General features: G+C 48.3%; 2 protein-coding genes across 2 annotated transcripts; one reads left to right on the forward strand and one right to left on the reverse strand.

Annotated features, from left to right (window-relative positions):
* Positions 1 to 15937: 15937 nt before the first annotated feature.
* Positions 15938 to 17543, reverse strand: med10 (mediator complex subunit 10). Its single transcript, XM_047019324.1, has 4 exons — positions 17265 to 17543; positions 16891 to 16974; positions 16609 to 16711; positions 15938 to 16507 (listed from the first exon to the last, which is right to left on the reverse strand). The coding sequence occupies exons 1-4, from the start codon at positions 17384 to 17386 to the stop codon at positions 16412 to 16414; spliced, it is 405 nt and encodes a 134-aa protein (XP_046875280.1). The 5' UTR covers positions 17387 to 17543; the 3' UTR covers positions 15938 to 16411.
* Positions 17544 to 18250: 707 nt separating this feature from the next.
* On the forward strand, positions 18251 to 26907 carry ube2ql1 (ubiquitin-conjugating enzyme E2Q family-like 1). The gene is made up of 3 exons (XM_047019813.1): positions 18251 to 18501; positions 18677 to 19556; positions 23583 to 26907. Exons 2-3 carry the CDS (start codon positions 18849 to 18851, stop codon positions 23712 to 23714), a joined length of 840 nt encoding a protein of 279 aa, XP_046875769.1. The 5' UTR covers positions 18251 to 18501; positions 18677 to 18848; the 3' UTR covers positions 23715 to 26907.
* The last annotated feature ends 953 nt before the right edge of the window (positions 26908 to 27860 follow it).

Raw genomic sequence — 27860 nt, forward strand, 5'->3', positions numbered from 1 at the left:
GGAACCATTTCAGAGGCTGCCTCTCTCTCTTTGTCGCTCTCTTTTTCATGCTCTGTCTCTCTCTCTCTTTTCTTCCACCTCGTTACTGTACAATGTTTGAGCCAAATGCTTGGATCTGTCTCTCTTACACACACACCGACACAGCCTTTTACATAAATGTATATATAGATAGATAGATGATAGAGAGATAGAGAGAGAGAGAGAGAGAGAGAGAGAGAGAGAGAGAGAGAGAGAGAGAGAGAGAGAGAGAGAGAGAGAGAGAGAGAGAGAGAGAGAGAGAGAGAGAGAGATTGGTAGGTAGATAGATAGATGATAGAGAGATAGAGAGAGAGAGATAGAGAGATAGAGATATAAATAGATAGATAGATAGATAGATAGATAGATAGATAGATAGATAGATAGATAGATAGATAGACAGACAGATAGACAACACCCTGGCCTAGTTCCTTAGTCTCCTGGGTGTAGTCTAGACAACACTGACGCCACACAGACCCCTACGAGGTTTACGGCCGGCCGTAATGACATGCTAATGATATGATAATTAGGGGAAGGGGGGAGGGGAGGGGGGAACGGTTGAACCAGAACATGGGCCTCCTCACACAGTCAGCGTGAGGTTCAGACTGTTTGATCTGATGTATGCTAATTTGATACATGTGATATATGGTAATTGAACTCTGTTTTCAAATGAGGTGAGCCTCCCCCAGCCCACATAGGGCTCTCGGTTTCACCCTGCTCAGCACACAACCGTATGCGCCTACACACCCCTTCTTAGCCTCTCTGTTTCCACGCGTCACACCATTACACACATTCCTACACACGCATGGAGGAAAAAATCATATTCGTACGCTACATGACGTGCCAGGATAAGCTGTAAAGATGTAGCGTTCAATAAATGGTGCTCTTCTTCCACACCGAGGACAAAACACACACACAGCTCCTTGCTGTGAGGGATGGATGTCATTACCCTCGCCTTCGCCTCACAAGCCCAGGGGGGCTTCAGTGGAACGTCAAACGGCTGGTCTAATAATGAGGGAATCACAGGCCTGGTCCAGGTCCTAGTCCTGGTCCTAGTCCTGGTCCTGGTCCTGGTCCTGGTCCTGGTCCTGGTCCTGGTCCTGGTCCTGGTCCTGGTCCTGGTCCTGGTCCAAATGTTGCTGTTGAACTGATCTCTGAATGCTTGCCATGTAGAAGCTGGGATCAAACAGACCCCGCAATACAGACCTCTGAAGTTGAGTATGTTGTATTCCAACAAAAGGTGGGTTCGATGATATTGCAACGTGTCACAGTTTGGAGCTCGGTTTGGATGCAGATCTATGGGCATCTGGAAACCCTCGGTGACATTGCTTGTAAAAGGGATCTGCTGTATAAATTGTACAAACCTCCAATCACACTCTAAGGTAAAAGTCTCTGAATCTGAGTGCGGCCAGAAGAGTGAGACAATTAAAGTCCCAAAAAAGGACATACTGCATGAGATGTGTGTGAGTCTAAAGAACACACACACACACACAAAGGGCAGTAGTCAGAAGAGCCAAGAGGGGAAAATGACTATAAATAGACAATTGACGACATAGCGATGTGCATTGTGCTGTGTCACCCTCCTCTGGGGCTAAATATGGAGAGAGAGGTCAGCGCTCCACAAGGGTTACATAAGAACCGTTGGGTGGCACAGCAGAATGTCACGTCAGGTCAGGGAGAGAGACATGGCGAGGTAACCTTTCTACCCATCCAACCTACGTTCGTAACACAAATGAACTCTGAATCCATCCAATCTGACCCCAGCGTCAGGGAAACATTTGGCTTTGGAACTCTCCCGAAAAATCGTATTTGCAAAAGCGATGTGCTTTAGGGCTTTAGACAAGCCCAGAGATATCAGCCCCGATTATAACGTTAGCATCCAGTACACAGTCTTAGAATAGAAGTCTGATGATGTCACTGTCAACGACAGACGACTGCAGCTTGGCCCTATTCACAGTGCAAAGAGCGGTGTGTATGTGTGTATGTGTGTGTGTGTGTGTGTGTGTGTGTGTGTGTGTGTAAGCCCCTTATTGGGGTTATTCCTGTCTGTGCCAGGCTGAAGGACACAAACGCTTACATAAGCATGTGTTCATTTAGAGAAGAAAACAAGGTGACCAGGGTGTGTGTGTGTGTGAGTGTGTGTGTGTGTGTGTGCAAACACACTTTATGACATTCTGAGGAAGGGTAGAGAGGAGAATGACTTGCTTTCTCAGAAAGGGCAAGAAGACATTGTGCCCACATCCACAGTTACCCACACATTAACTCACCCCTTCTATTCCTATATGGCTGAACCCAAACATGCACGTTACAATATGTTTATTTCGCAGACACTGTAATCCAAAGCAATGTCCAGGGGGGGACTCATTCTTGCGACCTTCTTGATCTACAGCCAAGTGCTGTACCACTAAGCTGTACCCGACATACAGACAACAAACATGTCACTCCTCCACCACCCTCTCCTATCAGATGGAGTGTGATTGGAGAGTGTTGATTGTTACAACTGAGTCTTCATCAACACCTCGTCAACTCTACAGCAGGCATGTCCACACATGTACATCACATGATTTCGCAGATACACAGACAATGTGACACACATGAGACTCATACACACACGTCACACACACCTACCAGCAGTCGTACACATGGACGCATATTGTGTGCACAAGATGTGTATGTGTGTAGGTGTGTGTGAGTGTGTGGGTGTGTGTGTGTGAGCCTAATGTGTTCTGCGCCTCTACACCTGGAATACAGCATCTGTCTTATTAGAGTGAAAGCATATAATAAATGTACCGATTCAGTCCAATGATTACATTTATCAGATTCACAACATCAATATTAATCATTCTGTTGTAGTTTATATTAGGCTGTCTGGGCAGGGTTTAAGGCAATTTGACTGAGGATGTGGAAATCTTTTGTTGGAAATATGAGAGTATAAATGTGCATTCAAACACTCTCACAAACATTAACTGTAAAAAACACACACACACACTGACTGGAGCACCAAGCTAACCCTGTTAACCTCCATTAGAAAAGCAAACCCCAGGGAATAGCATTCACCGGTAAAGACTCTATGGAAAGGTAGTTTACACACACACAAGCACACACAAGCACACACTCATTACTTGCCGGGGGGCTTGACAAAAAAGGTCAGTTGGATAATTGAATAGGAGAAACAGAGGACGTCTCTATTTTTATATCACATTCAGTCAGTTCTGAATGTTCCGGTAAGTATATTGTAAACGCTCCTGCACCAGGTCAGAGGGAACGCAGTCGTACCCATTCAAACACAGAAAGAGAACAAGAGAAAGGTACTGATGGTGCGACCAAGCTCCTGATCGGTCTATCTCTGTACATGCTGTTCACATACACCGTCCCTCCCTCTCACCCCCCTCCCTATCTTCCCCTCCCTCCTTCCTCTAACAAACTGCACCCACAGCCTATCGACACTGACTATAAACACATGGCTGGGACTGAGACGGGCATTGCCCTTCACCCTCTCCAAATCCCCTTAACCTACAGTAGCTAACAATGCAAACTATGCTAACAAGGTTAGTGCTAGTGAGCTGGTTAAGCATGATTTAATTAGAGAGAGATTACTACAGCAGATAGCTTAGGTTGTAAGCTAACAGATGGACCAGAACTATGACTGCAGTCTGCTTTACTGTGCCTGTTACATGGTGGGCCCAAAACAGATATGCGGGATATATCTAATCACAGCACAGTTTATTTTTCTTTCAAATTGATACCTAGTATAGCAATGTGTCATACAGTTGTAAAAAGAATAGCAGCCTGAGTCAGGTGCACTCCCCAACAGACATGTAGCCTGAAACCATTCATTAGAGACAACAGTAGTTTAATCCAAATATTTTTCATTCAGTTCATTCCAAAGAGACTGGAGAGGTTAACAGAAATAACCCTGTTGCCATTGGTGGCAGGTTGCTGCATGTGGAACACAGGGACAGGCAATGATGCTTTATCACACACGGGGACACACACACAGATTCATCCCATTGGTCAGTCTTCTTCCTGGAAAGTCCCATGGGGGGTGGATGACATCACATTTGAATCCCATCTTCATCCTGAATGAGTGCTCTCAGCAGCCTGATGAGAGGAAGAGGATGATCGAAATAAAGAAGTTTACTCCGAACGAGAGGACGGGGCCGGCTCTACTTAGTACACTTAGCAACACAACAGGGTCGTCACGGATGTTGTTGTGGGTTTGGTGTTTGAAAACTGTGACTCCCGCGGCAGCTATTTTGGGCCCATTGAGCTCGTCCAGTGAAAGACGCCAACGTAAAGCGCGAGGAATGTTAAGGTGCTTTGTCAAATTGGGTTGACGGATGTGAAATACCTACAGTGTCTATGTGTGTCTGTGTGACTGTGTGAGTGTGTGATCTGTATGTGTGTCTATGTGTACCACTGTGTGATGGACACCTGGGAACCGATCAACTCAGTGCAATCAAATGTCTTTATTAAACAGGTTTTTCTGCCGGAAGGACCAAACTATCCTGGAGTGCTCAAGGTAAGTCTGTCAGAGTTTGGGAGCTCAAGTCACACAGGCACACATCATTAAAAGCAGGGCTTCATAACAGCAGAATCAAACAAGCAGTAGAACAAGGAGTATATCCCATTAAACCCCCAAATCTGTGAAAGGCAAATAAGGTGAATGTTTGCATCCAATCCACTGTTCATAAATCACAATGAAAATAGACCCAGAACTACAGGAAGAGCCTGTGTTGTGCTGAGTTCACGGTTCTGAAAGGTTCTGTACAGATGGGAACAGACCTAGCATACACTCATCCTCTCTCTCTCTCTCTCTCTCTCTCTCTCTCTCTCTCTGTCTCTCTCTCTCTCTCTCTCTCGCTGTCTCTCTCTCGCTGTCTCTCTCTCTCTCTCCTCCCGCTGTACTTTCTCCCTCTCTACCTCTTCTACCTCCTTCCTCCGTCACCTTCTCTCTGCTTTTTCCATGACCCTCTCTTTCAAACCTCCTCTCCTGTCTCACTTTCCCCTTCCCTTCTCTACCATCTCTCTCTCCTTCCTCCTCTCCTTCCTTTTCCACCCTCTTTTCATTTCTGCAAGTCTCCACTGTGGAGACGAATCGCTGACTGCGTAGGAAAAGTCAGCACTTTTCTGCCAATCCAAATTTGGCCAGCTTCGTTGCACTTCCTCCCCCCTACTATCCCCCCACAGCCCCCCCCCCCCCTCTTCTTTATATCTATACCCCCCACACACACACACCCCTTCCCCCTTGATTCCCCCTCCCCCCTCCTGAGACCACACCAAGAACTACGCAGCGACACAATTACACATGCCACTCTTGGTCATTTTGTATGCACCCCCTGGAAAATGAAAACGTGCGCACGTCGACACACATATACACATGGCTACACACACGCACGTACACGCACACACACACAAAGAAAAGAAGCTCGTCATGCATCATGGAACCCGGGTCAAAGCACTTGGACGAGGGCCTGCAGTCCGCCGAGCCTGCATGCATCGTTTCCGCGAGCAGGTGTTGCTGCCTCTCTCCAGCATCTCCCTGATCCAAAATACCCCCCCCCAACCCCCACACCCCACACACCCATCACCTCCCAACCCCCGACAACTGCCCTCCCCACTCCACCCATTCCAAAACCTCGGGGGGGCCCCTCTCCCCGAACGCAGCCTCCGTCTCTCCCCGGAGATGGCGAGCGGAGCCCCCCCTCCGTGCCCCGTGTTGTCATGGCCCACCTCCGCTCCGCCAAAACATCCCTCCTTCACAACCCTGCTGTGCTCCTCCTGGAAAGGGCGGGGCTGGGTGGGGGGGAATTAGGAAACCCCCCTAAAAACGACGCTTAATCTTTGATGGAGGTGATTCAGAGTCTCTCACACACACACATACACACACACATACACACATACACACACACATACACACACACAGCTCATTACTAACCCTAACCCAGGACTAACACGGTCTGAACCCACCAGTTCGACTGACAAGTTTCTGCTTCCACTCAGATGACCACAGACAGTATGGCTATCCCACCAACAACCTGATCAGAACTCCTGCCCCCTGGTTCCCCAGACCCCCCCCAGACCCCCCTCCCCCCCCTTGGCCAGTCAGGATACACACCGTCTGTCTGGGAGCCACAGGGAACAGGGTGTAAACACACCAGCTTACCCCGCCGTCGACGCACTGACGGACTGGCTCCTAGCCCTGTCTGGATGACGATGGGAGAGGCTATATTTACCCTGCTCAGAAGCTTATTCTCTGTGTGTATGTGTGTGTGTACAGTGCGTAGGTGTGCGTGTGGACAGCAGCAAGTGTCAGCACGAAACATGGCAACCTTGAGGCAGCGGGGGCGGAGCCCTGGCATGGCGCAGCCGGGGGCAGCGTTGTTACGCTGCGTGCTGACACGAGCACCTCAGCGAGCCTGAATCACCAACTCCACTATACATCACTGTGTGAGTGAGCGTGTGTGGGGGGGGTGTGGAGGGGTGGGGGGGGGGGGGCTGCTTTAAGCACCTCCGCCAGCCCATCTGTGTGTCCCACATGGGGCGTCCAGCCAGCACTGCCAGCAGAAGGCTATTTCCACACCCATCTCTCCAGTGTGCTCTCACTGGGAACACTAATAGGCTCAGGCTGTACTGAGCGCGATGACACAGACACTGGAGCCCAGGTGGGCTGAAATGGTCCAATCGTGCGAAGACACTCGTCCGCGTAGAGTGCGGAGGGGCCGTGCTTGCGTGTTGTGGTGGGGCAGACGTGGGCAGAGGCGGTGCGGGGGTGAGTCATTCAGGTGGATGTGCAGGGCAGGCAGGACGGGAGGATACAACAGCATTTGACGTCAATGTTGCACCAACAACCACGCAACTACATTTCCAGTAGATATCAGTGCTCAATGTAAAGAGTAGCTAGCGCTGGTGGTCATGCTCTATGCATGACATCATCGGTACACAATGTAGGTTGCAGCAAGAACACACACTGTTTCGAGAAATGAATCACAAGATGTCTGTATGTGTGCAGAGAATAAAGCAAAAGCTGATCTAGTGCTTGTGATGAACATGAAAATAGGAACTCCTTGATTTCCATCCACCGCAGTAGTGATCCACCTCGACCTCCCTGCCCTTCTCCGGGGGTGAGAGAGGGTGCTGCTCAGGGACCTGGGTGGGAAGCGGTGCCAGTCTTCGGAGGGTGGAATCGTGCGAGCGTGTGGGCTCGAGTGTGTAGTGAGGAACTGTATCTGAGTGATTCCCTTGAATTAAAACTATTTTTTTATGCGTGTCTCCATGGTTATTGCCAGAGAAAAAACCCCGCTATTCAGCAGAATGAAGAGACTCCCAGTGTGAACAGCCTGTTCCTTAGTTACAGCCTTGGCTCAGTCTTGTCAGTCCAGTCCTTAACGTTGAGATAACGAGGGGAATGGGGAATGGACAGAGAGAGAGAAAGGAGTTATGACTCTCCTGTGTGTGTGTGTGGGGGGGGGTGGGGGAGGGGGGGGGGGTGTATGTGTGTGTTTGATGGCTTTATGACAGTGGGGTCACCTAACCACCTCCCAGATAGATTTTGAATGAGACTGCTGGTCCACACCCACATGCCGTGAAATCCCAAAGGGGTGGGGTCAGCATGTGGGACACACATGGAGCTCACACACACACACACAGTGTTCTAGACAATAGACATAGGCCTATAGCAAAACACATACAGATCTTGCATGCAGTACATATATGTTCTGCTCACACCTACATGGGTCCATTTGGTTCACACACACACACACGCGCACACACACAAACACCAGACAGTGATTAATGAGGTTCAGTTGTTCTGGTGTAATGCCACATCTGCTACCGGAGAGAGACCTCAGCACGAGCCGGAAACAATATGGCCACAATCACACATACAAACCCCCCCCCCCCACACACACACACACACACACACGCACTCACACACAGTCGTGCTGGGGACCAACCTCATCTCAGATTCCCCCCTTAGCACACACACACACGCAGGCACACGACGCCTACACACACATGCCCATTGCAAGGCAAACCTAATGTGGCCCTCCACACACACACACACACACACACATGACCTTCAAATCCCCCACAAAGTCCACCCCCCCCACCACTGCAGCCTCCTTCCCCAGAGGTCGAGGATCCCCAGACCCTAGTGCCTGCTCTTCTCCTGTCTCCCTACCACTGGTCTCCTGCACATGGCCAACCAACTGGGTCATTACAAACGCTCTTCTCCATCTCTCTGTCATCTCTCTTTCTCTGTCAACTCCCTCTCTCTGTCATCTCTCTCCCTCCGTCAGCCTTGTTCTACTGGCCCAGTTGGGGGAAGCCTGTCTTCTGGTGAGATGTGTGTGCTTGGATGTGTCTTGAGTCTCGATGTGTGTGTGCGTTTGTGTGTGTGCGTGTGGTGTCCCCTGTAAAGCCACATGAGGGAACAGAAGTTCCTGCCAAATGGCAAGACAAAGGTAGGGTGTGGCTGTGAGTTTTATGGGGCCTGCCTGAAATCTCTGTGTGTGTGTGTGTGTGTGCGTGTGCGTGTGTGTGTGTGTGTGTGTGTGTGTGTGTGTGTGTGTGTGTGTGTGTGTGTGTGTGTGTGTGTGTGTGTGCGTGTGCGTGTGTGTGTGTGTGTGCGCGTGTGTGTGTGAGGACAATAGGAGGCAGATCTTATAGCTGACTGCAGGGGAATTGTTCAGGAGACAAATGAACATTTTATTCATCTGTCCATTTGGGATGTTCTCATTGAACCCTTTAAATCACAGAACCTTCTGGATCATCTCAGTCTCATTTGCAAACAACAGAAAAAATAACGTTTTTAACATTAATATTCAAAAACAATTGCAATGAAATTGAAATGAAATTAATCCCAAACCAGATATGACCAGGACCAGATTTAGCTATGAACCAAAATATTTGAGCTTTAATCACCCACTAGCTAATGATGTCCCACCAAAATCTTTTTGCCTGAGGGCTGACAAACAGCCTTTGGCATGGTTGGAAAACAAGACAATGATTTGAATGTGAGAATCATAGTTGATCCAGTTCTCAGCGTCGACAACACAGTGAACACATGCAAGTCTATCGCCTCAGCCCTAACAGGAAGATACGTATGTCGTCGTCGTCGTCATCTGCCGCTTGTCCGGGGATCGGGTCGCGGGGGCAGCGACCTAAGCAGGGAGGCCCAGACTTCCCTCCCCCCGGCCACTTCCGCCAGCTCTTCCTGGGGGACCCCAAGGCGTTCCCAGGCCAGCTGAGAGACATAGTCCCTCCAGCGTGTCCTGGGTCTTCCCCGGGGCCTCTTCCCAGTGGGACGTGCCCGGAACACCTCACCAGGGAGGCGTCCAGGAGGCATCCTAATCAGATGCCCGAGCCACCTCAGCTGGCTCCTCTCGACGCGGAGGAGCAGCGGTTCTACTCTGAGCCCCTCCCGGATGACCGAGCTTCTCACCCTATCTCTAAGGGAGAGCCCGGACACCCTACGGAGAAAGCTCATTTCGGCCGCTTGTATTCGCGATCTCGTTCTTTCGGTCACTACCCATAGTTCGTGACCATAGGTGAGGGTAGGAACGTAGATCGACTGGTAAATAGAGAGCTTCGCCTTTCGACTCAGCTCCTTCTTCACCACGACGGACCGATGCAGAGCCCGCATCACTGCGGACGCCGCACCGATCCGCCTGTCGACCTCGCGCTCCATTCTTCCCTCACTCGTGAACAAGACCCCGAGATACTTGAACTCCTCCGCTTGGTTCAGGATCTCCTCCCCAACCCGGAGATGGCACTCCACCCTTTTCCGGTCGATTACCATGGCCTCAGATTTGGAGGTGCTGATTCGCATCCCAGCCGCTTCACATTCGGTTGCGAACCGCTCCAGTGAGAGCTGAAGGTCACGGCCCGATGAAGCCAACAGGACCACATCATCCGCAAAAAGCAGCGACCCGATCCTGAGGTCACCAAACCGGACCCCCTCAACACCCTGGCTGCGCCTAGAAATTCTGTCCATATAGGTAATGAACAGAATCGGTGACATAGGGCAGCCCTGGCGGAGTCCAACCCTCACCGGAAACAAGTTCGACTTACTACCGGCAATGCGGACCAAACTCTGGCACCGGTCGTACAGGGACCGGACAGCCCCGATCAGGAAATCCGGTACCCCGTACTCTCGGAGCACCCCCCACATGAGCCCCCGAGGGACACGGTCGAACGCCTTTTCCAAATCCACAAAACATGTGTAGACTGGTTGGGCGAACTCCCATGTACCCTCCAGGACTCCGCGGAGGGTATAAAGCTGGTCCACTGTTCCACGGCCAGGACGAAAACCACATTGCTCCTCCTGAATCCGAGGTTCGACAATCCGACGGACCCTCCTCTCCAGGACCCCTGAATAGACTTTCCCAGGGAGGCTGAGGAGTGTGATCCCCCTAAAGTTGGAGCACACCCTCCGGTCCCCCTTTTTAAAGAGGGGAACCACCACCCCGGTCTGCCAGTCCAGAGGCACTGTCCCCGATGTCCACGCGATGTTGCAGAGTCGTGTCAACCAAGACAGCCCTACAACATCCAGAGCCTTAAGGAACTCCGGGCGGACCTCATCCACCCCAGGGGCCCTGCCACCGCGGAGCTTTTCAACCACCTCGGCGACCTCAGCCCCAGAGATAGAAGGGCCCCCCCCGATGTCCCCAGACTCTGCCTCCACGTCGGAAAGCGTGTTGGTGGAATTAAGGAGGTCTTCGAAGTATTCCTTCCACCGATCCAGGACGTCCCCCGTCGAGGTCAGCAGCGCACCATCCCCACCGTATACAGTGTTGACAGAGCACTGCTTCCCCCTCCTGAGCCGCCGGATGGTGGTCCAGAACCTTTTTGAAGCCGTTCGGAAGTCATTCTCCATGGCCTCGCCGAACTCCTCCCATGCCCGGGTTTTTGCCTCCGCGACCGCCAAAGCCGCGTTCCGCTTGGCCTGCCGGTACACATCAGCTGCCTCTGGAGTCCTACCAGCCAATAAAGTCCGATAGGCCTCCTTCTTCAGCTTGACGGCATCCCTCACCTCCGGAGTCCACCACCGGGTCCGAGGGTTACCGCCGCGACATGCACCGACCGCCCTGCGGCCGCAGCTCCGGTCAGCCGCTTCAACAATGGAGGCCCGGAACATGGCCCATTCGGACTCAATGTCCCCGGCCCCCCCCGAGACATGATCGAAGCTCTCCCGGAGGTGGGAGTTGAAGCTCCTTCTGACAGAGGGTTCCGCCAGACGTTCCCAGCAGACCCTCACATTACGTTTGGGCCTGCCAGGCCTGACCGGCGTCCTCCCCCACCATCGAAGCCAACTCACCACCAGGTGGTGATCAGTTGACAGCTCCGCCCCTCTCCTCACCCGAGTGTCCAAGACATGCGGCCCCAAGTCCGATGACACGACTACAAAGTCGATCATCGAACTGAGACCTCGGGTGTCCTGGTGCCAGGTGCACATATGGACACCCTTATGCTTGAACATGGTGTTCGTTATGGACAAACCGTGTCTAGCACAGAAGTCCAACAACAAAACACCACTCGGGTTCAGATCGGGGGGGCCGTTCCTCCCAATCACGCCCCTCCAGGTCTCACTGTCATTGCCCACATGAGCATTGAAGTCCCCCAGGAGGACGAGGGAATCCCCAGGAGGAGCGCTTTCCAGCACCCCCCCCAGAGACTCCAAAAAGGGTGGGTACTCTGAGCTGCCGTTTGGTGCATAAGCACAAACGACAGTGAGGACCCGTCCCCCCACCCGAAGGCGGAGGGAGGCTACCCTCTCGTCCACCGGGGTGAACCCCAATGTACAGGCGCCGAACCGAGGGGAAACCAGTATTCCCACCCCAGCTCGACGCCTCTCACCAAGGGCAACTCCAGAGTGGAAGAGAGTCCAGCCCCTCTCAAGGAGACTGGTTCCGGAGCCCACGCTGTGCGTCGAGGCGAGGCCGACTATATCTAGCCGGAAACTCTCTACCTCGCGCACCAGCTCAGGCTCCTTTCCCGCCAGCGAGGTGACGTTCCACGTCCCTAAAGCTAACTTTTGCAGCCGAGGATCGGACCGCCAAGGCCCCCGCCTTCGGCCGCCGCCCGTCTCACACTGCACCCGACCCCCATGACCCCTCCTGCGGATGGTGAGCCCACTGGAAGAGGGTCCCACGTTGTCTCTTCGGGCTGTGCCCGACCGGGCCCCATGGGAAAAGGCCCGGCCACCAGGCGCTCGCCATCGAGCCCCACCCCCGGGCCTGGCTCCAGGGGGGGGCCCCGGTGACCCGCTTCCGGGCAGGGGCAACTGAGAACCATTGTTGTATTTCTTCATGGTTGGTTTTTTGAGCCACTCTTTGTCTGGTCTTTCACCTGGAACCTGTTTGCCTTGGGTGACCCTACCAGGGGCATGAAGCCCCCGACAACATAGCTTCCAGGATCACTAGGACACGCAAACCCCTCCACCGCGGTAAGGTGGTGACTCAAGGAGGGGGATACGTATGTGATATTTATATATTTTTTTGCTATAGAGACCCCCTCTATAGATCAAGGAGATGAGCAGGAGGAGCACCCCACTCGCTAAGAGAACATGCTGCATTGGCAATGGATCTAGGTCCATCATGAGCAGGTGATGGCTTTCTTTACAGTCAAGATAACCGGTAGACTGGCAAACGTTCTGAACGTTACTGCAGGAGAGAGAGAGAGAACACATCAGCACATCTGACACTTTAACACTTGGAGAGAATGCTAACATAGATAATTAAACCAGAGGGAAATTAGAATGGCTTCTCCTTTTCTTTTCTCTTCTTTTTTTCCTTTGCTCTTTCTTTTACGTCTCTCTCTGTTTTCTCTCTCTCTCTCTTCTTTCTCTCTCTCTCTCTTCTCTCTGTCTCTCTTCTTTTTCTCTCTCTCTCTCTCTTCTCTCTCTCTCTCTCTCTCTCTCTCACACCCTACCCCACTTCACCCCACACTTATTCCTCGTCAGCAATTCAGGCTGATTGTTGATTAAATAGGAACCCTTGGGTAGAGTGGAGACAGGGAATGGGGGGGGGGGGGGTGTGAGTGGAGTGGGGGATGGGGGGATGAGTGGAGAAGGAACAGAACTCATATTCCAAAACTGACAGTGGACATACTCACACAGTACAGAAATGAAAATCAAAATGTCCACCTAATTATCCCCACGGTCACATTAACAGTAAAAATTCTGTTTGGGTCGTGAGTGCTTTAGCTGACTGTGACAGTAATAGGGGCCATTACTGTGTTGTGAGAGGACAGAAATGACATTTTGGAGGTAATTCATCGTTTTCATTTTGTGCTGGTGGCACTTGTTTTACTAGCCAATACCACAGTACAGCACCCATGGGTGTCACATGACCCTTCTCCTCTGGCTTTTTGCTGAAATGAACAGACCCAGACATGGTATAGGTGAAACGTGATCAAACTAAATGCTTCAATTGGTTGCTTTGTCAGCTCGTGGGCTCACTACACAGAGTATTGGCACTAGAAAGGGTGTACCCAGCTGTGGTATGCTTTGTGGTTCTGCAGAGTGGATAATAGGAGCATAAAGAATAGCTTGGATGACAGCAATGCCACCACCCAAAACACACAGCGAAGCACCATACGGCACACACACACACACAAAGCACAGGCTATAGTTTTCGGGGCGGGGAAGAGAAAAGGGGAGGTGGGTGTGTGTGGGGGGGAGGGAGGAGGGTTGCCATGGTGACCAAAGCCAGAGAAGGAAGAAGAGGCCTGGCTTGTGGCTGCCTTCTGACCCTTATTGTGGGTCTGGGTGGCACTAAGCTCCAGCAGAGACAGCTGTGGCTGGAAAGTCAAACCCTTCCAGGAGGAAGACACAGATGGACTCATTCACAATCAGACCCGCTGAGGTGAAAAGGCAAAAGGTCTAGATTGAGTGAGAGAATGAGAAGGAGAGAAAAAGTGACGGTGTAGGTGAAAGAGAGAGGTGAGAGGGATAAAATGAGAGCAAGGGGGAGAAGAGAAAGTTCAATGTTGTACTGAAAAAAATCCAAATGAGGCAGGCAACAGCGGCCTGTCAGTCGGACTCAGGGAAGCGCTGGCGGTCAGTCTGAGCCACTCTGTATTAGCATCACAAAGACCTTATTCCGATATCATCAAAGGCTGCCAATCCATTGTTCATCCTGCTAACCAAAGGGCAGAGGAGAAACTGCCATTTCAATTGCTGTTTCATGACAAACCTCAGCACACCCACACAAGACAATTATCCAGCAGAGGATTATCTGACACAAATTAAATGAGAGGAGAGGAGGATTTGGTTGCAATCATATTCTTAGAATCACAGACTGAACTATTAAAAAGTGAACTCGATAGCCTACAGAACATGACCTGATGCTGTCGTTTGATTGTTCAGCCTAAAAAGCGGCACAATACCTTTGACACTCATGAGGCAGTGTACAGACAGTGCACAGTGCCCCGAACACTCCGAATGCAAAAACTGTTACAGTTGCGGCCGGAAACATTTACCTTAGTGAACAACTGCACCGCAAAGCCACTATCATTTTGGATCCACCTCCAGCAGGACCATGACCACCCCCCACCCCCCACCCCCCACCCCCACCTCCATCCTCTTTTCTCAGGGGGGGGGGGACTGACAAAAAAAGAAAAGGAATTTGCCCATAATGAAAGGGAGGAGAGGGTAAAAGAGGTAGGTAACCTAGGTAACGGTGGAGGATGTTTGCTCCAGGGGCGGTGGGCCTGAGCGGGCCGAGGAGGAGGGAAAGGAGGACTGGAAACAAGTGGGAGAGAGAGACAAGAGAAGCCCCCAGCCACGCCGGATGAGTCATTCAATGCGTGGAGCTCACACAAACACATGTACACACACGCAGACACACACACACACACAAAGCACCTTGCCACGCAGTTCAAGAAGTGTCATGGTCACATATATAAACACTGAGGCTGAACATAAACATCGTTACACTCAGCTTTTTCTCCCCAAATCCCTGACTTTCCCTGTTGTTCTAGGTCTGAAAAGGTTGGTATCTATTCATTTATCTATCCAAACAACAGCAGTAGCTACTTGTCATTTGACGAAAACATTAACAGTCTTTTCTGTTTTCCCCAACACAAGCTGGAAATAAGGAATCCCTTCCTTCACTCTGCTATGTTCTTTTACCAACTTCAAAGGCAGCATTGTCAACCCAGGCAGAGGAGGCGGGAACTGAGATGGGATCAAACACAAACCCACTTCTTCCACCTCGGTCTGAATGGGCAGACTGTTTCCGACAACTGGGTGCCTGAGCAGCAGCAAACCTATTAAGGACCAACTGGACCGCTGCCTGGAGGTTTTCTGTGAAGACCCTGACAAAGGGAAGACGTTTAATGAGCTTGATCCCAAAACATAACCATGACAAAATCGTCACAAACTGGTGCTCATTGTCTCCTGCCATCCCAAGCCCTACAGGACTGGCCTTCAGGGTCAGGGGGTGTATCCCTGTCTGTAAGCCCCAGAGGGAGGAGGTGTGGTGGGCCACGGCCTGCCTGGATGATGGGTCCCGCGTTCTGGAGTATCTGTCCCTTTCACACAGACAGTGCAGGACTCCAATATGAGGAGACATGACACCGATGCGTAACCTTGACGTCACATGACCAAGGTCACCTCTGCATCTGCCTGGGACCCTCCCTGACCTCAGTCTGGCTTGTGTACGATGGCTAGGATAAAGAGATACCCCTCTCAGTCAATAAGAAGAAATCCTCAAATCGCCAGAGAATCTTTTCAATCACAATCTCTTTTATTAACACATACAAATACAAATGTGAAGAACACAATGAATATTGTCCATGTCAAGTGATCAGGGACAAGGCCAAGCTACAAAAATGTTAAATAAAAAAAATCCACCTCATATTGTGGCCATCAGAGAGCCCTGAGCTTGATATAAAAGTGTTTCATAATAGAAATCTGGTGAGTTGGAGAATTATTTATTTTAGGAACTGTGGGTATAAACATATTTACATCAGTTGGGTCATATTTCATTAAGCAATATTAGTCAGCCAAAATACCATTCTATTCATTTATTTAAAAATAAAAAAACATCAGATACAATCCCGTAACCATGGCTGTAAAACATCAACAAAAAAACGATTGATTTGGGGAAACTTTCCAATACCATAATTTGCATGCTGTAACAAATAGAGCTGTCATCAACTGCAGAGTTTCATGGCTTATCTTTCAGACCAAAACCAACACACAAGTTTAATTTGACTCCATATTGGCCGTTAGCTGTAGCGCATTGTGACCGCATCCTAACTAATCCATCAGTGACAGAGCAATTCTCATTTTATCCAGGCAAACATATCAATCTCGCTTCGTAAAAGTCCACTCTGGCTCTGAGCAAGGGGACAAGGTCCAGGGTCAAAGTTCACAGTATGGGGGTCACTAAGAGGGAGGGTTGTCACCATGTATGGCTTTATACTTGGCCATCTCTTCTGGAAATACTTTTCCCAGCTCGGAGATCAGAAGGCTCTTGAATTTCTGTAATTAGAAAAAACAAATATTGTGGTTAGAAGAAGATGGGCAAGAAGGAAGGGAGGAGGACTTAAAAGATAAGAAGGCCACTGCTGAGCTGCTCTTACCGTCATGGTGTCAATCTTTCCTTTCACCTGCTCATTTTTCGCCAAAGCCCTTTCCAGACACTCCTTAGTGTACAGTTGAGGGTTACGACCTTGATCTATGTATCTGTGAAAATTAGGTCAAAATTTATTTTTAGGTGCGGTCCACATAATACTTTTTTTCCATAATGACTAAATGAAACAACAGTCATTTGTGAGAACTTGGTAAGTGAGGCAATTGAGTCTAATTCTTTCACGTTGATTTTTTGGTAGTAATTTACGTGGATTTCGAAAGTTGGAACTCACTCAAAAGCCTCAAGAGGAACGTTGATCTCGTGGAGCTGCTGTCGACACTTCTCAATATCCTGCAATCCAGTTATCATGAAGTTTCTGAAATGCAAAGGGTGAAATTTGACATCCGCGTTAGCAAGTATGGCAGATTTTCTAAGCCAGCGACCACAACCTTTACTAGTACCGACAGCTAGGCTACGTGAATGTTTGTTAGGTTGGAACGCAGCGAATGTTGTAAAACTGTAGCCAATTATGTACGTTCTTTCGGTAGTGTGTATTTGCAGAAATACGTTCTGTTGTTACACAGATAAGTTATGTTGTTACATATAGACCACACAACTATAGCTAACTGGCTTGAATCGCATCTTCTAGCCTACATCCCCACTTACAATTTTTGGTTGAGTCCTGTCTGGCTGCTCGGTTGGAAGTCGCTAACGATAATTCCCAGCTGTCGAATGTTTTCAATAAACTTCTCAAGATGTTCTTCGAGATTGTCAAATTTTTCAGCCATGTTAGAAAGAAATAACGTATTCTACTGATATAAACAGTAATAATTGGCGTAATAAAACCAGTTTTTTGTCAATTCATCATAACCAAACGACTATCCCCGCACTCCGAACACCCATAACACTAAACTACTTTCAGGCAGCTTGACAGCCAATCACTGTGCAGAATGTTCAGTAACCGTAGTAACAGCAAATCACATTTACGTCTATCGTTCCTAAATGCTGCAAAGTGTCGTGCAGCTTGACAAGCAAAATATAGGCTATTTATAATTGCCATTTTGGAACAAACGAAATAAAATGTTAGTTTTGTGGTGTTCAAATTAAGCTCAGATTCAGAGGGTCACCCACACACTGCTCTGTAGTTAGGCTTTTGGCAACTGCATGTTTAAATTCAATACATAAGCCATAGGACCATTTGCATATATTATTCAAAGAGAATAAACGAGGGAGAGACTCCGATACATTAACGAAACTAAAGATTTCGCTCCTGTCTGTACACATTGTGTATGATTTTTATTTTTTGATTGTATAAATATATAGAATAATCGAAATTGGGGAGGATAAAAGTTTATGTGGTAAAAGCGGCGATAGTCCTGCCCCCTTTTACTTTCATCATCCTCATACTCTGTCCGATCTACATAATTAACCATTCAACTCTACAAGCAACGGAAGCCATCCCACGTCTGCACCGTTCGTTCGGTTATCTATGTTCGTGTGTGAAAGGGAGAGAGAGAGAGAGAGAGAGAGAGAGAGAGAGAGAGAGAGAGAGAGAGAGAGAGAGAGAGAGAGAGAGAGAGAGAGAGAGAGAGAGAGAGAGAGAGAGAGAGAGAGAGAGAGAGAGAGAGAGAGAGAGAGAGAGAGAGAGAGAGAGAGAGAGAGAGAGAGAGAGAGAGATCTCTGAGAAGAGTGTGTGCGCGTGCCTCCGCTAAGGATTATCGGGGTTGGTTCGTCCTCAGCAACATTAGAGCCAGTGTTGCCGCAGCTGCAGTTACATCAAAGGCTTAGCTCGCTCCTTCAGGTCAGACCGAGGGAAGCTTTGTTGGATGTGAGCATTTGAAATTAGAGTCGAATGTGATAGTAAGCGTTTCGTTGCACTGGCGGATTTTCTCCGTACATCAGGGTAGGTCGATTCAAATGATTTTTTCCCCCACTAGTAACTGAACGTTTCGCTCAGCTATTTCTAAGCGCGTCTGTTAGTTGATCTGCAGTTATCTACCGCAGTCATAGCGTACAGACGATAGGCACCTGTGTCACTATTCTATCCTGTTGATGACAATGACTTTTGTGTGTTTCAGTCGGTCCTTGACAAGATGATGCACTGAAAAAGGATTACATGCAAGTCCCCAGCTAACACCCTCTAAGGTTGCAGTAAACTGGGGGATTGCGACACTAGTTGTCGTTGTCTACGGTTTCAAGTAGTCGGACCGTGAGAATATTAAGTCTCGCCCTGTGCACGGCGTATTAATAATGGCCACTCTACTGCGGAAAATCGGTCTGATTCGACTTCACGACCGAGACACAGAAGACCCCAAGCATCACCAAGGATCACTCAAGGGGACGAAGGGAAACCAGAAGAACAACGCAAAGCATTGCCAGACGACTAACGAAACCAACATCCTGAGTACCCCCGAGATAAAGGCAAAAAAGCTGGACCAACACACCAGCAAGGACAAACCGCCCGTAAAGGATAAGCAGGGCAAAGATGCGAAAGAGAAACAGCAAACTGGAGGAGGTGTGATTGGGGGTAAAACGACCAGTGCCTCGATACCACCGCTAGCGCCTCACCGGCAACACTGCACCCAGGTTCGGACGCGGAGACTAATGAAGGAGCTTCAGGAAATTAAGCGGTTAGGTGATAACTTTATAACAGTCGAGCTGGTCGATGACAATCTCTTCGATTGGAATGTGAAGTTGCACCAGGTGGACAAAGACTCTGCCCTGTGGCAGGACATGAAAGAAACGAACACCGAATTCATACTACTGAATGTCTCTTTCCCCGACAATTTCCCATTCTCCCCGCCTTTCATGCGTGTACTTACCCCCCGGTTGGAGAACGGGTACGTTTTGGACGGTGGAGCGATATGCATGGAATTGTTGACCCCCCGTGGATGGTCCAGCGCATACACTGTTGAAGCCGTAATGAGGCAATTTGCCGCAAGCCTCGTTAAAGGACAGGTGAGGGTTCATTAAATACCACTTTTACATTTAAGCTGCATGTGTGGCATGTGCCATCTGCGTTTTATTTGGAAACATTCCCTAAAGGTTAGTGTTTCGTGGACTGCATGGCTATGCGTAACCTAAGTATTTTGCTTTGACTAAATAGGATAGGCTACCGAAATACGCATCGCATAGCCTTAAAACCCCAATAATACATAATTTTTCTTTTTAACCCGTGGTCTGTGGAAGGAAGCCATCTCCTAATCTTGAATATGATTAATCTTTATGTGACATTATGGCGGCCATTTCACAAAGTGTTCACTCGTTCTCTCGGTCTGATTTATTACCTATTCTACCTAACCCCCATGCAGTGCTGCCTACAGCCTATTCCTTCTAGTATCTTCTCCAAAAATCATCACCGTTGGGATGAATGGCAGGCTATGCTAAATTAAAGGACAAGGTCACCAACCACTGTATCGCATCAAAACGACAGAGGCGGGAATTAATTTGGACAGAATGATCCTGCCTGTGGATCAAATCCAAACATGAGCGTGGCTTATGCAATTATAACGAAACAAATACAACTACCGACATGAATGCAAACATAGCTCAAAGATGACAGTGGAGTCTACGGATGGATGGATTGATGTAGTCAGCTGGTATGGGGATTTTTTTCTGTCCCCACTGACTGTTATGCAATCCTGTCAAATGTGTTTTCAGATTCACGGTGCACTGCAGAGCTCGATAAGGGGCATTGAAAATAACATGGGAGTATCTGTCATGCATTCAATTATTTTCACATAGGCTAAATTAGTTAAAGACACTGCGTTTTTTTTACACATTATAGCTTCATTATTACTATAGGTTCACAGAATCATTTGTCGCATCTTCTTAGTAGGCTGTTTGGCGTTTTGCCCGTCACATCTGACGTCATTGCTATGACAGCGTTATGGCAGCAAATCGGAATCGCCCCCCTCGCCCACCAATCCCCAGAGATCATTTTTTAATTATGATGAAATTGCTCAAAATCTGTGGCAGAACGTGAATGTCCCAAACAGAGGCTTTACTGTAAACAAATGGTGTCTGGGAGGTCAGGGGTTAGGCTGCAGTTAGATGGGGATGGGGATGATTCTCAGCTTTGAGAGATGGCTGTTTTGCTGTGTACTCTAACTATGGTGCAGTGCCGTCTTCCTTCAGATTGCTAATGAAAACATTATTGATTCCTCACAGACGTAGATTGCGTGTGTGTGTGTGTGTGATAGTGTGTGTGTGTATGCATGTGTGAGTTAATTTCCTATTCGTTTGCCATTACAGTCATCTCATAAAAGTGTTGTGTTCCTGTATACCACACATGGTCTTTTTTACCACCTATGCAAACACACGCAGCCTGTTTGCGAAATAGTCAATTCTTTGAGGGTCAGTGTTTTGACCATGAGATAGGAACACAGAGTTTAAACTGAGCAGTACTAGGTTCTGGTCAGGAGGGGTTAGGAAACCAGTAAATCTGTCATCTTCACTTCCATGTGTGCAGTTTGGTTTGTGTGACCTTAAAGGGGGCAAATATATTTAGGTTAAAAGTGGGTATCTCATAAATGGTGGGATTCTCACAATGTACAATTGCCCTTGATCTCAAGACGTCCTCAGAGCACTCTACTAATTCTCCTACTCGCGAATTGTCCAAGTGCACAAGGAAAAGTCCTGTTCACATGCATGGTTAATAGTGTCAACAACAACACCAGACCATGCTTAGTGATGTCATGACTTTGGCCATGTTATGTTTATCTCTGGCTCTGGGACACGTCTGTGTGACGCAATCCTCAGCCCAAAGCCACTTCCCACGATGCAATGGGAGCCGGCGCCCATTGACTGATCTCCATTCACAAGCTTACCCTTCAGCCTCTCCTCACACGAGCACAGCCCTCTGGGCACATTCGCGAACGGGCGCTGAACCGAAATGGGTAAACAGGGTCGTGGCTCAGTATAGGCCCGCGGGGGGGGAGGGGGGGGGGGAGGCGAATGCTCCTCGGGGGTGAATACACACCCTCAAACTCCTCTCTCTCTCTCTTCGTCTTTAAACAACAATATCGGTAATTAAAGCTAAATTTCCCCTTTTTAATCCTGAAATCATAGGCTTTTAGAGAAGCTTATCGGAGGCTTATTCTCTCTATCTATATCTCGCTTGCTCTCTTGCCTTCTTGCTCTCTCTCTCTCTCTATCTCGCTTGCTCTCTGTCTCTCTCTGTCTCTCTCTCTCTGTTATTTCTGGTTAGTTGAACATCATGCAGTTCGGACATGGCCCTGGGCAGGGACAATTTTTGTCCTTCTATCCACACTTTCACCCACCACCACCACCCCCACCACCACACACACATGAACACATCATACACACAGTGTTACCATGGCCAGTCTCAGTTCACTGGCATACATACTGTGCAGGTGGGAAGAACGGACATGTTGTACAGGATGTACATCAACCGTTTACAACCTGTCTGTAGGAATCGATACTGTATGTCCTGACAATAGCAGACGTTTGGCTACGGGGCCATAAACCGTTTAGCACAAACCTTGTTTAAGCAATAAATTGAAGGATATAGAATGGGAGAAGGCATAGGGAGCCCTAACAGTCATGTTCTATAAGTGCCCCCCAAAATTGAAGAGTTAATAGAAAATAGAAACAGGAAGAGTTAGGTCAGGTTAAACCTCAAATAGAAATCTAAAAGGTTCTGGTCTGCCCTAGTGTGTGTATGTATGTGTGTGTTTGTGTCAGGCTGTTTGACTTATACCAGAATCCCTTCATACTAGTACGATTACTGTTGTTTCAGTCATGGAAATGTGCCCTAATCAACTGGCCAACCAGCCGCACGGCTGACTCATCTATTACACAATGTGACAGTGTTTAGAAGACAGTGTTTTACGTGGAACAGATGCGATCCTTTGCAGAACAGGCAAGTTCCTTCAGGAACACTCCTGAAGATACTTTAATGGATTCCGTCATCACCGAAAGAAAAGGCCAACTTCACAGGGAAACGGATCTTAACAAGGACTCGACATATCCAGGCCTTATCCATGCTGCGTTCAATTGTCTTGAATTGAACGCTGCTTTTCCTACTCGGGAAGCGAATAGACTTGACAAGCCACCCTTCTGTTCGAATGGTGTCTCTGAAATCGAATTATGCGATGAAAGATTACGAACGGCCTTTGAATGAATCATATGGGCGCCACTCAATATTTAAGTATTCAACCGTTGTCTGTAAACGTAAGACTTGTTGTTCTGCTTCTGATTCATCCTCCCACACAGCAGTGCCCAGAAATAACTTGGTACGGCTCTTAGCAGTAGTAAGCAGCTTTAATATCACTAACAACGCCTACGCCCTTTCTCATATTCTTTTCTCAATGTTGTTGTTGTTGTTGTTGTTGTTGTGTGTGTGTTGTGGTTGTTTGTTTTTTGGTTGTTGCTCAGATCCACGTTTGTTAAAAGCTCTTGCGTGTGAGGAAAGGCAGTTTCACCAAGACGGACACTGGGTCAGTGACGATGTCTCCCAAACATGTCTGAGTTGCAGATAACAGGCTTTTTGCACCCTTCACTAGAACCATCCGCTCACATATTCATACACCGTCTCCCCTTCTTCATTCTGGAGTGGTTGACCGTCTCCACGGCTACGCAGGCCTGCCTCATATCTTACTTCCCTGCACTAGTACTAATACCCCAGTCCCTCTTTGGAGGGGACATTCCCATTGGTGATAGGAAGTGACATCTTAAAAGGTTTTCTCTGCTCTTAAACATGGATCTAACGTTAGACAAACGCAAAAAGCATTTGTGCTGTTAGCATCAATGTCATGACTGTGGTTGTTTCTTTCTTCTGATATGTGTGTGTTTATGCGTGTGTGTGTGTGTTTCTGTGTGTGTGTTGGTTTGCCAAACTGTTCTTGAAGACAGCAAAGAAAAGAAAATATTATTCCCGTGGATAGGTCAGTTCATGAATGTGAATTGACGACTGTGCTCCTACTGATCATGCCTCCCTCCCTCCCTCCTCCGTCTATGCAGGGCCGTATCTGTAGGAAAGCAGGGAAGTCTAAGAAGGCCTTCAGCCGCAAAGAGGCCGAGGCCACCTTCAAGAGCCTGGTGAAGACCCACGAGAAGTACGGCTGGGTCTCCCCTCCGGTGTCCGACGGCTGAGGAGCTCCCCCCCAACCCCCCCATCCCCGCCCGCCCGCCCGGCGCTAGCTAGCTAGCCACCCATGCTAACGACACACCGCGCTAAACTCAACTCCTCTCGACGTTGTCCTGTTTTTGGTTTTAGTTTTCAACAGGGTTTCTTGGTCTTGTTTTTTTGGTTGAAGTGTTTTTCCATCTCATCGAACTTCTACAGCAAACAAGAACTCTCCAGGTCTCCTCACAACCTTCTATTCTGCCGCCATCCCATTCCACCAGCTCTGCACTTCTCTCTCTCTCTGTCTCTGTCTTTCTCTCTCTCCCTCCATCCCTCCTTCAGAGATTGGCAGACTGGGAACATTGTAATAGATGTGGCAGAGTCTCGAGTCAGAGCCATCTGAACTATGAACTGTCACGCGATGGGAGCCGGTGTGTATGTGTCTCAGCGGAGAGTGTGTCACTATTGTGGGGGGGGGGGGGGGGTGTACACACACACACTGTACCCACACAGAGGAACTGACAGACTCTGACCAGGTACAGCTCAACCCTCCCCACCCCCCACCGTCCTGTGAAAGACTACTGAGGGATGGAAGACGCATCCACCTTCATGCCCCACGCCCCGACCCCAACCCCCACCCTCGTTCAACCCCCTCTCCCTTTGATGACGACACACATCGCACCAAACATGCATTTCTTTCACACCTGAAGGGTCATTTACATATACATGAAAGCCGTTAATGTGTAATAGGCAGACAGTGCCACACGTTTCATGCTTGCTTGCCCCTCCTCTCCTTTCTTTTGACTGTGCTTTTGTTCACAGTTCAATGCAACATGACGATTGTAATTTATGTGGAGCTGTGCTCTCTTTGTCTCTCTCTCTCTCTCTGTTTATCTCTATCGCTCTGTCTCGCAATCATTTTTCCTCGTCGCTAAGTTTAGAGCTCACTGTTGTGTAGATGGGTATGGATATCTAAATGGAGAGAAAAAAAATCCAATGTTGCTTTACGCAGAGACTTTATGAAAACGTGATTGGCATTCAACCGTAGCTCTCTCTTTCTCTCTCTCTTTCTCTCTTTGTCTCTCTCTTTCCAATTAGCATTATGTGTAGGAGAGGAACAAGAATTATTGTCATGTGATTTAGATACCAGATGGTCAAAGGCATGATGGTGTGTGTGTGTTCCTGAATCCACTTGATCTCTTCATTTCATGTCAATCAGGGCTAATATTTCTGTTGTCAGCCCATAGTGCATGATGACTCATGCGTGTGTGGGTTTTGCCGTTTTGTCACACTGTGTTTCCTTAACTTGTGACACGTGTGTGTGTGTGTGCTTCTTGCTTCTTTAATCTGTTCAAACCCATGTAAGAACTGAAGTACAAGATGGTCAACAAGCCCTTAAGCCTATCTCACAGTTGACATTTACACACGCATACACACACACGCACAGCAGTCTTCTCATGGGTGGAGTGTGCTTAGTTACAGGATGGTGTGTCTTTTACACACTGATTGATGTGGCGAAAGCGAGCAGGGACGGGGGGGGAGGTTGAAGTGAGCGACGAGAGCGCTTTGATATTTACCGGCGGCTTCCTAAAATGTCAGCTGGAATGCAAAATGTCTGAAGACATTTTGTTGGACTTTTTTGGCTTCAAACCACTCCATCCCTACCCCGTCCTACAGTCTGGCAGTCGAAGAGAGTACCTGTAGTAGCCTAACCGTCTTTTCGACGTCTGTAGAGATGGTACTGGATGCCAGAGACTACCTGACTTTGGGCACCTTCAAGTCCTTCACTTCCTGACTGTCGTGTGCCGAAACCCGGCTGTAAATGTGACAGGATAGCTGCTAATTAGCCTGACATTTGAACAGACTGTCAGTAGACGCACATGCAGATGAACACGTCGAACCTCCCACCCCGCTCTGGCATTTGCCACTTACAGTCCTGAAGGGCTGGTAGATATGACAGGGCGGAAGTCGGAAACACAACCAACCAATCAGCCCAGGCAGAGGCTCCAGGTGTACACCCCTGGGAATCAAACCTCGGTTTTGGATGCGTCATGAACCTCTTGAGCCTGCGTTAGCCTCGCCGAGCTGAAGTCTAAGTAAGATTTATTAGTTTGAGTTGGACAGTGTGTTTAATCCATCACATTGCTAAGCACCTTGTTTTTTGTATTATATTGATGGCGTGCGTGTGTGTGTGTGTGTGGCATGCGTGAAACCCCAGCAGTTAGTCACCATCTGGTATCTGATCATGCTAAAAGTAAAATCCTATTGGTCCTCTCTGCTTTTGGTTAAGGTAGTCATTTCAGGGTTGTTTGTAGGTGTTCTCTTGAACTAAGAGGAGAAAACTGTAAAAGTTATTATAAGACAAAATATCTCCAAATTGGGTGTTTGCCGGTTTAAAGAGAATCATTTTGTGATATAGTTTAGATTGGTAGTTTGCAGACACTAACTGGGTTAATTGATTCTGTTGTATTATATCTGCATGTGATAAGTGATTGGTAGCTAGCTCTCTTTTTTTCAAGAAAAGTAAGAAAATAGCAGGGGGGAAACAAACAGAAAATGCTTCTCTTATCTCGTTTTTCAGTTCTGTACGTAATTATTTTCCTTTCAATGTCCTAAAAATGTCACGTTGTGTTCTATGAATGTTTGTGTTTTTATTTATTTGTGGTTTGCCAAAATGAAGATTTTGAAGCATGTCGCAGGTATTGTCACAGAAAAAGAGAAGGAAAAAAATCCTAACTAAGAATGATATGTATCTGTATCTGAGGGGTGTTTTTGGGGGGACATTCAGGGGCCACATCAAGACCGATTAGACAGTGTGTCATAACGCCTCAACATCCTCCAGGGAGCATGTCCTCCACAGGAGCAGAAGTGGGAGGGATTTGACTGGATGGATTGGAAATCCTCTGTGCCCTGGCTATTTCCTGGTCTCCAGAGTGACATCATGACTGTCCTATACCCATATGTCTAGTTCTGGTTCTGGCAACTAAATGGTCCTGGATAGGGGTTCCTCTCAGACACAGATATCTGGTCAGATTCAACTAGCCCTAACCTTATTCACAATGGGCCAACAGACACTTAAAACAGACCAGAGATCCGTTTCTAAGGGAAACCTCCGTCCAAACTCTTTACGAGACTGTCGGGTTAAGACCAAGGTCGAAAAGTGAAAGGTCGATGCAAGACCAAACAGGAATGTGCAATAAAAGTTACGGCTTATTGAAACCCTGCTGAACCAAACTTGTCTTTCTTCTCACCTGCTTCTGAAGGGAATAATCGCACGTGATGTCAGCAGCCCAGATGGGATAGCACACACTCACAGCATATGCAAGGATACACTTACATAGTAATCTATTGTCTTCGGCCATGCTCTAGTTTCAGTACAACCACGGTGTCTGTTTCCACGCTACCTCCAGCGGCAGTCCAAACACTCACGTCTGACACATTGACTCATCCCTGTCCCCTGCTCTGCACTGCAGAGCAGAGGCATCACAGTACAGAATGTACTCTTGCTTGGAGCATGCTGGGAAATTGTAATCCAGAAACGTTGGCTGCTGACGTCAGCTAGCGCACTCAAGTCTCAAGTGTGTGTGCGTGTATGGGTGTGTATTTGCATTCTAGGTATCATCCTGCTAACACACTCCGCCTCAAGTGTGTGTGTGTGTTACGATTTGCATTCTAGGGATCATCTTGCTAACACTGTCTCAAGTGTGTGTGTGTTTGTATTCTGGGGATCATCCTGCCTGATTGTGAAAGTATGGCTATAGTGAAAACTCTGGGCAGGGAGAGGTGAGTGCGAGGTAAAGTGTTTATGATTATTATTATTATTGTTATTATAACCATCTAACTTATTGTTAGCTCTTCCCAGCAACACATGCTGAATGCCCAAATCTCAAGGGGCTTGGTGAGGATTCCTTTAACACGCAGGTATTGTCACAGAAAAAGAGAAGGAAAAAAAATCCTAACTAAGAATGATATGTATCTGTATCTGAGGGGTGTTTTTGGGGGGACATTCAGGGGCCACATCAAGACCGATTAGACAGTGTGTCATAACGCCTCAACATCCTCCAGGGAGCATGTCCTCCACAGGAGCAGAAGTGGGAGGGATTTGACTGGATGGATTGGAAATCCTCTGTGCCCTGGCTATTTCCTGGTCTCCAGAGTGACATCATGACTGT

This window comes from Hypomesus transpacificus, chromosome 4, assembly GCF_021917145.1.
Source record: "Hypomesus transpacificus isolate Combined female chromosome 4, fHypTra1, whole genome shotgun sequence".
Lineage (NCBI taxonomy): Eukaryota > Metazoa > Chordata > Actinopteri > Osmeriformes > Osmeridae > Hypomesus > Hypomesus transpacificus.

What these genes read in the sequence shown, in the direction of transcription:
- med10 (XM_047019324.1), bottom strand. Translation starts at nt 17,386, where the DNA reads ATGGCTGAAAAATTTGACAATCTCGAAGAACATCTTGAGAAGTTTATT. An exon ending in ACAGGACTCAACCAAAAATT is followed by an intron (nt 16,975 to 17,264) that starts GTAAGTGGGGAT and finishes TTTGCATTTCAG; the next exon opens with AAACTTCATGATAACTGGAT. An exon ending in GTTCCTCTTGAGGCTTTTGA is followed by an intron (nt 16,712 to 16,890) that starts GTGAGTTCCAAC and finishes TAATTTTCACAG; the next exon opens with ATACATAGATCAAGGTCGTA.
- ube2ql1 (XM_047019813.1), top strand. Translation starts at nt 18,849, where the DNA reads ATGGCCACTCTACTGCGGAAAATCGGTCTGATTCGACTTCACGACCGA. An exon ending in CAAGCCTCGTTAAAGGACAG is followed by an intron (nt 19,557 to 23,582) that starts GTGAGGGTTCAT and finishes CCGTCTATGCAG; the next exon opens with GGCCGTATCTGTAGGAAAGC.